Here is a 12,205-nt window from a genome sequence, read left to right as displayed (position 1 = left end):
GAAAGCATCATAGCTTTTTCGAAAAAGCCCAGTCTCATGGACAGTTGCTACATGTTAGCTGACTCGTGGGAATCACTCACTGTGCAGAATTTAAAAAATTCTTGGAAAAATATAGTTCAAAAATTGAATATTATTAAAAATGGATATTTGCAAAAGTATTTTTGATATTGCAGAAGAAACTGTAGGAGATGTGCAGAATGAAACTGAATGAGATGATCAACTTGTTGCAGTCAATCCCTGGGTTTGAAGATTGTGATGAGGGGATGCAATGATATTGATGCTACACAGTTTTCTGTTTTAAATGAAAACAAAATTGTGAATGTAAGAGAAACTGCAGCTCCTGAAAACAATACGGACGAAGAAAATGACATCAACACTGTGCCTATGCATGCTGAGGCATTCACGTCACTAGAGACTGCAGTGACTTGGTATGAGCAACAAACTGAATACTGTCCAACTCAACTACTCTTGCTGAAAAGGGAGAGAAAGAGCAAAGAAATGAAGTTCCAAAATGGTGCAGCAAAAAATAAGTAATTATTTTCATAAAAGTCTATAATGTGTTATTGTGGCTGAAAGTTCCATTTGTTTTGTTACCTAAAAATACGTAAGTTCAACTTAGTGATTTTATTTCTAAACTTATTAAACCTTTTTTTTTTTTTAGTCTCCAGAATAGTATTTTTGGTAAGTTTGAAAATCCGAATTATCGATGCTCTACTGTACTTGTATATCTGATAAGTATATAAATACAGCAATTATTAATGTGGCTCCATTACTATTTTATTTAGCAAGGAGCACTCTGAAAGTATAAATTGGAATGAAATGTAATGAAGACATTTTGTTGCTAATTATAATTTGGTTAAGAGTTCACTTCTGATTTGTAGAACAAAAAAAAAATATATATATATATATATTTATATATATATTTATATATATATATACATATGAGTAATATGGAAAGAAAGTTAATAAATTGTAACAAGCTGTAACTAATACTTATGGGCCAATGCAGTTGCCAGAGCAATTATGCATTGCAACCATAATGTGTATAAAATATTTTGTATAATATTGAAGATAATAATATAGAAGGTAATTTAAGCAGACAGTACCAAGCTGGATTTAAAGAAACGCAAGGGATATAAATATATAAAAAACACGCACACACACACACACACACACACAAAAAACTTATCATTGTCTACCCACAATCTATAAGACTTCAACTGGGGCCAACCACCCAGTTGAAGGCAAAAAACGATATCCGTTGCGTTTCTTTAAATCCAGCTTGGTATTGTCTGCTTGAATTACCTTCTATATTATTATCTTCAATATTATACAAAATATTTTATATATATATATATATATATATTTGAATAATGTTTAAAATAGTTGGAAACTGAATCTTTCATGATAAAAATAAAATAAAAAAGGTACAGCAAACATCAGAGGCAGCAAAAAGCTACATATTCCTCTACATGATGCTTGAAATATAACCATACAAGTAAATTAGAATGAGAGTTAAAACTAAAAAAAAAAATAATAATAAAAATAAAATAAAATAATGCCAGCAGTATGGCAAGACAAGAGTGAAAATAGTCGAAATCAAACTTAAGAATCAAGCCAAACAGGGAGGGAAGAGAGGGGTAACAAGAGTAAAAATATTGCAGCAGAAAATCTCTAAGATAATTTAGAACTTCTAATATAAGAATAATAAATATAATAATTCATTAAATTTTAAAAGCCAATTAAAATAGAAATTTAACTGTGCCCCCTCTGACGGGCACCAGGTCCAAATTTATGTGAAATATCACCAACAGAGATCTAGACCACTACAGTAAAATAAGACAAAAATAGACTGACCATTATGCCCCATCTCAACAGAGAACCACAAGGCCAAGGATGGTCAGGGAATCGCTGCATTTCGATCGCTAGACAAATCGCCGCAAAGGCGAGTCGATCGAAAGATGTCTGTCACCCGATCTCCAGATCGAACCGCCAATGCAAAGGACTTGAACAGCGGTGGTCCTGATGCAGCGAAAATTAAAAATAGAACAGATACGAGCACTCCAGTGCAAAGCCACACTACTGACAAAATTAATCTTAACCAGTTTATATAGATGAAAATGGTGGTCTAGATCTCTGTTGGTGATATTTCACATAAATTTGGACCTGGTGTCCGTCAGAGGGGGCACCATTTAACGGTGCCTCCTCTGATGGCAATTAAAATTTCTATTTTAATTGCCTTTCAAAATTTAATGAATTATATTTATTATTCTTATAATTAGAAGTTCTAAATTATCTTAGAGATTTTCTGCTGCAATATTTTTACTCTTGTTGCCCCTCTCTTCCCTCCCTGTTTGGTTTGATTTCGACTATTTTCACTCTTGTCTTGCCATACTGTTGGCACTATTTTATTTTATTTATTATTATTATTTTTTTTTTTTTTTAGTTTTAACTCTCATTCTAATTTATTTGTATGGTTTTATATATATATATATATATATATGTGTGTGTGTGTGTTAAAAATGGCCAAAAATGTTATTATCAGTGTATTAGGTAGGGGAGCTGAACTGTCAGGTGTAATTACCATGGAAGAATTGAGAGCACCTGTATGCCAAAAAATAAATTACCTGAAATAAAATTCAATTAACATAAGCATAATTAATGTAAGTACCTAAAGCTGTGGGTCCTAGGACTATAACTACTTCTTCAAAGGGTCGGCAGCGAAAATCGTAGGAGCCACTGGAATAAACCAGGTCTCTGTTTCTGTTATGATGTACACATTAAAGTATACGTATACACCATAGCCGACCCAACAGAGACCAAAAGGAAGAATAAAAAAGTAAATAAAATTTAAAGAATATAAAATAAAAATAATAAATAAATAACGTTAAGCCAAAAAGCTAAGATCATACCTATAGAATCCTGTGAAAAATGAAAGAAATCTAGAATATGAAAGAAATCTAAGAAAGCAATACAAGAACTGTGAGTGGACTGGAAGATGTTGAATATCATCAGAGACCAAACGAGAAAGCTGAAAGCTCACGTATTGTGTATATATAAACAGATGAGGCAAAAGGCCAGCAGAGGGAGAAACAAAAACTTACAAAGTAGTGTGGAAAAGACACCAAAATTTGTTATAAAAGAAACAAGTAGTGATAGCAGAGAAATAGCATCTTGATATTGCTTTTGTCCAGCTAAATTGTCTACTTATGGGGTATTATGTTTTTGTTATGCCCTGTTTTATCCTCGTTATTATTTTTATTTTTTAAATAATCATTATTTTTATTTTGATTTCATTAACAATGCCATGACTGACTTAAACACATGAGGCAATTGTCCAGTCTTCCGTCCAGGGACCGACTGTGGTATGGGTTTGCAACTGCAGACAGCCAGAGTGCTACTGTATTCACCTCCCTTCCAAAACTTTCTGCTGTCCTTATTTACTACATTTTATTTCTGGTGTGCGATTATGGCTGGCAAAAAGCAATATCAAGACACTATTTCTCTACCATCGCTACTTGTTTCTTCTATAACAAAGTTTAGTGTCTTTTCCACACTACTTTGTTATTTTTTCTTTCTCCCTCTGCTGGTCTTTTGCCTCATCTGTTTAATCACTTACTCGCTAGTCACACAGATATAGCTCACGTTGACGATTTCACACCTTCCCCCCCACCCAGAACTACTTCAGTTCACATATATACACCACACGTGAGCTTTCGGCTTTCTCCTTTGGTCTCTGGTGACATTCAACATCTTCCTGTCCACACACAGTAGGTTTCCTTGTATTGCTCTCTAAGATTTCTTTCATATTCTAGAATTCTTTCATTTTTCACAGGATTCTATCAGCATGATCTTGGCTTTTTGGCTTAACGTTATTTATTTATTATTTTTATTTTATATTTTTTAACACGTTGACTGCCAAGGCTTATTTAGGTAAACTGGTCTCCGATGCCAATTTGAGTTAGGCATGTTAAATTATTCAAAACCCAAATTATAATATATATTCATCGCCAAAACTCATAAAAAAGCTTATTGTTGTAAAAAAAAAAGCCTGTAAATTACTCATAGTTGACGTATGTAATAGAAAATTCTTCGCGGCAGCCAACTACGAGTTAACTCGATTAAATCAGACGTGTTGTAACTTCAGCAGAATTCTCTGTATATGAATCTGTGCTGTGCATAAATCCGCTGCAGTGACACAGTGGCTTTGCCATGTACGTTGTATTTAGTACTTTGTTATGTACTAAAAAGAACCTAAAACATGGATAAGAATAGACCACTGACCAAAGAACAGCTTGAGCTCTATGCTAATATAAGAATTAGCATAGAGCTCAAGGAATTTGAAGAGCTTTTTGATGACTCGTATGGTCCTGGTTCATAGAGAAAAACCATCAGATATCTGAAAAAAAAACTGCATTACATATTATAGAAATATATATGCATAACGCATACACCCTTTTCTGTCAAGTTACGGGTTTCTCTGAATTTCGGACATTTTATGGTGGAACCCGTAACTTGATGGAAAAGTTACAATGAATCTTTGATTGGAGAAAAAATTCTATTCTTTCCAAAGAAGATTAGGTCTGAATGTAAAATTCATTATTTAGAATTTCAATTGGCTATACCACCAACTGAAAAAAAAACCACACCCGACTAAGTCATGTTGAGTATGTACGAGAAATAAAAAACGCCATGGAACACGCTTTATTGTCCAGTGCGCTAAGAGAAGCTAGTTCTTTGTGTGAAGAAAACATTTCTTTTTATGAATAAATTCTGATTTCTGATGCCGTGGTTGATTTTTCATTCTTATCCCAGAAGCCAACTATCCATCAGTTGCACATATTTACTACGAATATATTCGTATCTGCTCCTGAAAGGCAAGTCATACCAGTCTGAGTTAACTCGCAGTCAGCGTCCTGGGCCAGATCGCCAAGTACGAATTAGCTCATAGTCGGCATTCAACGTGTTTTTTTTTTAATTTTTTATTCTTTAATTCTTCCTTTTGGTCTCTGTTGGGTCGGCTATGATGTATATACTTTAATGTGTACATCATAACAGAAACAGAGACCTGGCTCATTGCAGTGGCTCCTACGATTTTCACTGTTGACCCTTTGAAGAAGTAGTTAAAGTCCTAGGACCCCTTGGCTTTAGCTACTTACATTAATTATGCTTATGTTAATTGCATTTTATTTCAGGTAATTTATTTTTGGCATACAGGTGCTCTCAATTCTTCCATGGTAATTACACCTGACAGTTCAGCTCACCTACATAATACACTGATAATAATATTTTTGTCTATATTTCATTATGGTTGCCGGTTTTTTCTACGATTTCTGTAGTATCCCAGATCCGTAATCCAGTTTAATATTTTTAGTTTTCAATTTTAATACCTTTCTTGTTTGCTAAGACTTTCAGTAATTTCATTACATCTCATCTTTATCATTATTATATACAGTCTGTCCTCGTATAGCACGATAGTTGCGTTCCTAGAAACCCTCGTGCAATGCAAAATCGTGCAATATAAACAACAGGCCCTATGGGAAAAGTAGGGTTAGGTGCCGACCACCCAAGATTGAACACACATTTGGAACCAAAACATTACCAAACACAATAAATAATCGGGTAATTTTAATCGTTATAAAATACTTACGTATTTTATAACAATTAAAATACGTAATAAAAATAATATTATATTATAATAAAGTATTTTTAGTATTTTTTAATACAAAAAAAAATATTTTTTACGGATAAAATACGTATTTTATTCGTAAAAAATTTATTATATTAAATAAAATAGTCGTAATAAAATTCCTACGTATTTTATAATACGTAAGTATAAATTATAATACGTAAGTCGTAATAAAATATTGCTAATGCTTTTGCTTCTATCGTAAGCAAACTTGCTTTTTGTTTGATTTTCTATCCAAAGAGATGACAGCCGTTCCATCTCTTCCAATCCTTGTGTCTTAATCTAATGGATTTTAATTACACTTTGAGTTGTTCCCGCTATGAAAGTTGTTTTTATTTTCTCTGCATTTCTTTGTAATTCTCCGCGTTGCCTCATTTAGGTCTGTAGCACGTGCAATATCACATGGTCTTTCATTTCGCTCAAAGCGTTTCACAATTTCATATTTTTTCTCTATCGACAGAAGCGGACTGGCCATAAACCCTAGTATGGCCTTACGGGGGAAACCACGGTGGGCCGGAGGCCGGTGTGATTTTGGCCATAAACCCTAGTATGAGGCCACTATAAATTTTCAAGGGTAAGAATTTTTGACCCAGTCCGCCTCTGTTTATCGATATTGCTTCTTTTTTTTTCTCTCTGAATCTGCAGTGTCTTCACCAGGACGCTTCCTTTTCACACGTTTTAAGTATTTTACTTATTTTTAGGGAATAAAGCACAATTACAAACGAGGTGGCACGCTTGATACACAGAAACAAAGCTGCGCGCGTGTAGCAACTGAATAAACAACACCGTAAAGGCCGAGATACACTATTAACGCCTCACATTTTACTAAAGCACATTTCTGGGGGTTACTACCATAAAATAATAAAAACAATTTCCAGTTTCGTTTCTGCTAGTGGAATCTGTTATAAACTGGTAGTAAACTCCATCTAATTGCATTTGCGATTATATCGATAGCTGGAATTGTGTTGGTTTTTACGTTATTATGGTGAAATGTGTTTCCCCCTCACTGATATAAAACACATAAATACATTTTTAGAATCTTCTTCGTTCCTATCGTGTTGCGTTCAGTTGGGGTGATTCCGCATTCGACTGCCATTTCTTGTAAACACAAAGGCGAATCGTGTATAAGCGAATTCGGTTCGTGTTATATAAGATAACGTTCCCCTATTTATAAATCGTGTATGATCGAATTCGTGTAATGCAAACACGATTGGATATAGGTATATCCAATATTTTAAATTAAATAAAACATAAGCCAGTAGTATGGCAAAAACTGTAGAGCGAAAATTAACATAAAAATAACCCAAGTAAACAAACGAACGAAAAGAAAGAATAGACATAAATAGTAGCCCAGCAACCCTTGTATAATTTCGAACTTTAAATACAATTAACAAAAACTATACAAAATTTAGGATAATGCCAATTACATATTAATTTAGCGGTACCCCCCCGAGAGGTACCAGTTCCGAAAGACGTGAAATATCACCAAAAGAGGGTTAAAGGAACTACCAAACGATAACAAAATCAAAATAAATAAAAATAAAATAGACTGACCATCATGCCCCATATCGACAGAGGACCACGAGGCCAATAATGGTTATGGAATCACTGCATTTCAATCGCTATACAATTGTATACAATTGCTGCATTTCAATCGCTATACAATTGTATAGCGATTGAAATGCAGCGATTCCATGACCATTATTGGTCTCGTGGTCCTCTGTCGATATGGGGCATGATGGTCAGTCTATTTTATTTTTATTTATTTTGATTTTGTTATCGTTTGGTAGTTCCTTTAACTCTCTTTTGGTGATATTTCACGTCTTTCAGAACTGATACCTCTCGGGAGGGTACCGCTAAATTAATATGTAATTGGCATTATCCTAAATTTTGTATAGTTTTTGTTAATTGGATTTAAAGTTCGAAATTATACAAGGGTTGCTGGGCTACTATTTATGTCTATTCTTTCTTTTCGTTCGTTTGTTTATTTGGGTTATTTTTATGTTAATTTTCGCTCAACAGTTTTTGCCATACTACTGGCTTATGTTTTATTTAATTTAAAATATTGGATGTATTTCAGCTTCATATGGAGGAATTGCATGTCGCTGTCTCTAATGAATGCTTAATTATTTATTTATTTATTCATTTTATTATAATTTAATTTATGTTAATATTTAATATAATTCAATGATAGTATATATATATATATATATATATATATATATATATATGTATATAGAATTTGGTTAGTTGTCTGAACTAAATAGTTTGTATATTTTTATAGATCCTTGAAATATATGCCTCATGCTGTCCTAAAACTTATGGAAAATATGCCTATGCCATGGGAACAGATTAGAGATGTAAAAGTTCTTTATCACATTACTGGTGCCATAACCTTTGTTAATGAAATTCCTTGGGTAATTGAACCAGTTTATATTGCACAGTGGGGGTAAGTATATGTGGAAAAGTTGTCCACATTGATAAAAGTTTCCTTTAAGCTGTGGTATTCATGGATGATCATACAACATGCAAAATCTTATTGTAAGAATTTTGTTGCAAAAATTAAAAAAATTCTCTGATAATGAGGAGTCTATTATGATAAATTGATTAATTTTCCATGTTGTAAAAGCTATGAACTTACCTTGTTGCTATTAAAAGCTTGAAACCTTGATATAATTCATATTTGTTTGCTCATAGCAAATTTAATGCCATTTTTGTGAGTAGACTTAACTTATGTGATGTTTCATAGAACCTGTAAACTTAAAACTTCAAGTGGTTGTTAAAAGTTATAATATTCATACTGGTCAGTTTGTTTTGTTGTTCTCCTTGCATTATTATGAAAGATATAATCTATTTATATACTTTTACAAAAAAAAATCACACACTTGAAACCCTTTTGATTTCAATTATCACAACTTTGAAAGTTGTTATAATTGAAATCAAACATGGTATAGATAGGGTTTTGTGTATGTGCAACAGTAAAGATTACTTGGAAAGCATTGTGCACTTGGCAATATGCTGCCAGCATTTGAGGGAAGAGCATCAAGTTAGAATGAACAAAGATTGTAATTGTTGAAGGATTATATTTTTATATGGTAAATAGCACTGTTTATATTTTCTTTTGTTAGTAGTGGAAGATTTTTGGATATAAGTGCAATTAAGGCAGTTTTGATAAATTTCTATTGGAAATGCATTGTAAGAGGTCTAGTATTTAAGTGTCATGCATAGCAGTATACTGTAAATCTGTTATCACTGTGTTATTATCATTAATTTATCTCACACAATGTGCTTGAATCTGTCATGTTCATCTCCTGTTAAGAGGGCCATTAATATTCTGAAGGTAGGTTTTTAATTATATAGATATAATTATTTGATTTGCTGAAATTAATGGAATATTTCATAATATAGTTTTATTTCAGTATCTTCATATACCTCAGTATATGAATATATACTGAAGTATATGAAGTATACCTCACCACTGAAATAAATGAAATACCCTTGTACTTCATTTATTCCAGTGGTCAAATGCCCATTGACCAAAGGCACATTTCTGGGATTCATCCTATTGGTAATCTACTTTCAAGTTTATATAGTAGTAGTAGTGGCATGTGATGCAAGAAAGCAAGTGTATGAGCTTATGCAGCATCAGCCAAAAAAAAAAAAAAAAATCGCACCATTCCCTCCAAATGCCTATCCAGTTCCTCCTTAAATTTATTTAACCTATCAACTTCCACAATGACAGATGGAAATTTGTTCCACCAATTAACCACCCGCTGGCTAAAGGCAAATTTCTGCACATCTATTCTACATCTGTCTTTTCTTAATTTGAATTTATGCCCCCTTAGGTTCGTAATCTGAACAAGTGGAAGGATTCCATCAGAATTCAGCATGCTCAACCCATTCAAGGCTTTATACAAACCTCAGTCAGATCACCGCACAGGTGCCTAGTCTCCAGCCACTGCAATTTGTGCCCCCTTAGGTTCGTAATCTGAACAAGTGGAAGGATTCCATCAGAATTCAGCATGCTCAACCCATTCAAGGCTTTATACAAACCTCAGTCAGATCACCGCACAGGTGCCTAGTCTCCAGCCACTGCAATTTGCAGAACTTAAGCCTCTCTTGGTAAGAGGACCCCTTCATTCCCCTCACCAATCTTGTTGCCCTTCTCTGTACACGCTCAAGCAAATCTACATCTTTCCTAAAATGAAACCTTCAGACCTGTATGCAGTACTCAAGTCGTAGCCTGATCATTGCTTTATACAGAGGGACAATCACCTCCTTTTCCCTGCTAGCAAAATTCCTATATATCACTGACAAAATCGCATGACCCTCCCTGGCAGCCTGTCTTCATTGCTCAGAAAACTTCATATCTGACTGCACAATTACTCCCAGGTCTTTTTCATTTTCTACCACACAGTTGGTACGTTTCTCTGGGGATACTTCTACCCATATGCAGTACTTCGCATTTGTCAAGGTTAAACTTCAGTTGCCACTTCTTAGCCCATCTGCCCAAATTTTCTTGATCCTGTTGCAAGCACACTGCCATTACTGTCATTAACAACCCTGCCAACCTTTGTATCATCTGCAAACTTCTACACTAAGCCTGATATACCGATATCAGTATATTTATCAATATCATTGATAAATATACAAAACGACAGTGGACCCAACACCGAACCCTATGGGACTCCACTAATATCATTAGTCCACGAAGAGCAGCACCCATTGATTACCACTTCATATGTATTCCTCCTGGACCTTGTTTGTTCTACCATGCTCATTCATTTTACTCAACCCATCTTAGTCAGATTTCCCAACCTTCCTCCTTCTAGATGCCTAGTTTCTAGGTTTACTGATCATATCTTCATTGTTTTCTTGTAATGACATCCTTCCCATGTGCTTTTTACCAGTCTGGTTGTTTTTTTTTTTTTTGTCCCTTTCAAGAAGTGTGATGTTTTTATTTTAGATGAAGTCTCCAGATTATAACACATTACTCTAAGTATGATCTTGCCATTGGCTTATATAATAGAAATATAACCTTATCCATACGTGCAAATTATTCACACCTTCCTTCCTAGCTACTTGTCTACATTGCATAGAGAACTCAGTGCATGCAGTACTCCTAGTTCTTTCTTGTTAATTCTCTCTAACCTATAGGTTACCGTTGTGTTATTATTTCCATGTCCCGGACTTTACATTTAGTAGTATTAAACCATAAAGGCCAATTATTTTATGATTTCTCGTTATTAAAAAAAAAAAAAAAAAAAAAATGCCAAACAGAATTTCAAAATAATCACTGTATTGTTATTACATTGATCTAACACCAGATAAATTGTTTCCATAAAAAGAGGAATAAGATCCCCCCCCCCCTTTTTTTTAAATGAATATACATTGTAAAGAGACAAATAAGTTTCATTTATCTATTTTATTTATATATATATATATATATATATATATAGTGAGGTAAAATAATAAATTAAATATTCAGGTTTAATATTAAAATGTTCAAATGAAGAAAGTATTAACTCTTTTAATTCTTAGTAATAGTATATTGCTGTTTTAATTAAAAACATCAATCTACTTAGTTAAAAAGTTAGATTTTAGCTTCTCTAAGATGAGAATAAGATGATAATAAGAAAAGGGAGTGTATAAGATCTGCAGTTAATTGGTTTAAAAACTCTTAAGTCCAAAATGTTTTCTTGATCTAAAATTAGATCAAGATCTGAAGCACATGAGGGGTATTTGAAAAGTTTCTGGCCTACCATACATTCCATTATTTGAAAATTAAATAAACATAATAATAAATTACAAGCATTTAACTCATTTTTAGAGTAGTATCTTACATATTAGGTATTTATTTTTTTAGATTTAAAAAACTTGTATCCACTGAAACAACAAATTTCACAAAAGAAGAGTGTCATGTGGTAATGAAATACTTTTTTCTTTTGAAAGGAATGTTGGGAAGCAAATTCACGAAGATATGGAGATATTACATTTTGAGAGAGAAGAGCCTGTTGAAGCAATAATTGCTAATGGCAGATGTTTTAAGTGCCCACAGTTTAATTTGTCTTCATTTAGTACTAATCTCTGTTTATGTTTCAGTGAATCTGTAAAGATTTGTCTATACCAAAAAAAAAAAATTGGTGTAAATTCCTCTTTATGTGTGAAGTGCACGAGATGTGGTGTTAAAGCACATCCAGCAAATTAAAAGATATGCAACATTGCACACATTTGTCAGTGCCACATATTGTAAGTTATGTTCAAGATGTCATTGGGTTCACTTGTTTGTGAGAGTCTTTGCCGTATATTTATTTATTAAACAAAGACAGAAAGATAAGAAGCATAATTGATTATGGATGAAGCAAATATAATATTGCTTGAATTAGATGATGATGGTGATTCATTAATTAGGAATTTCACTAAAATGTCATCAGAAAGGCTTGCTATAACACCTCGTTATCTATCAACAGGAGACTCCTACATGAATCTATACAGGTGACTCATACACAATATAAA

General features: G+C 33.2%; 1 protein-coding gene across 1 annotated transcript in view; it reads left to right on the top strand.

The window, feature by feature from the left end:
* The window catches only part of Prp8 (pre-mRNA processing factor 8), a 247,399-nt gene that overhangs the window by 27,044 nt on the left and 208,150 nt on the right, over positions 1-12,205 (top strand). Inside the window, exon 4 of the mRNA XM_090386973.1 lies at positions 7,974-8,138. Within this exon, the coding sequence (XP_090243099.1) occupies positions 7,974-8,138 (165 nt within the window). The remainder of the gene's footprint in view (positions 1-7,973; positions 8,139-12,205) is intronic.

This window comes from Mastigoproctus giganteus, chromosome 12, assembly GCF_048544385.1.
Source record: "Mastigoproctus giganteus isolate SK-2022 chromosome 12, ASM4854438v1, whole genome shotgun sequence".
Taxonomy (NCBI): domain Eukaryota; kingdom Metazoa; phylum Arthropoda; class Arachnida; order Uropygi; family Thelyphonidae; genus Mastigoproctus; species Mastigoproctus giganteus.
The sequence above is the reverse complement of the archived record's forward strand: the minus strand, read 5'-3'. Positions and strand labels throughout refer to the sequence as shown.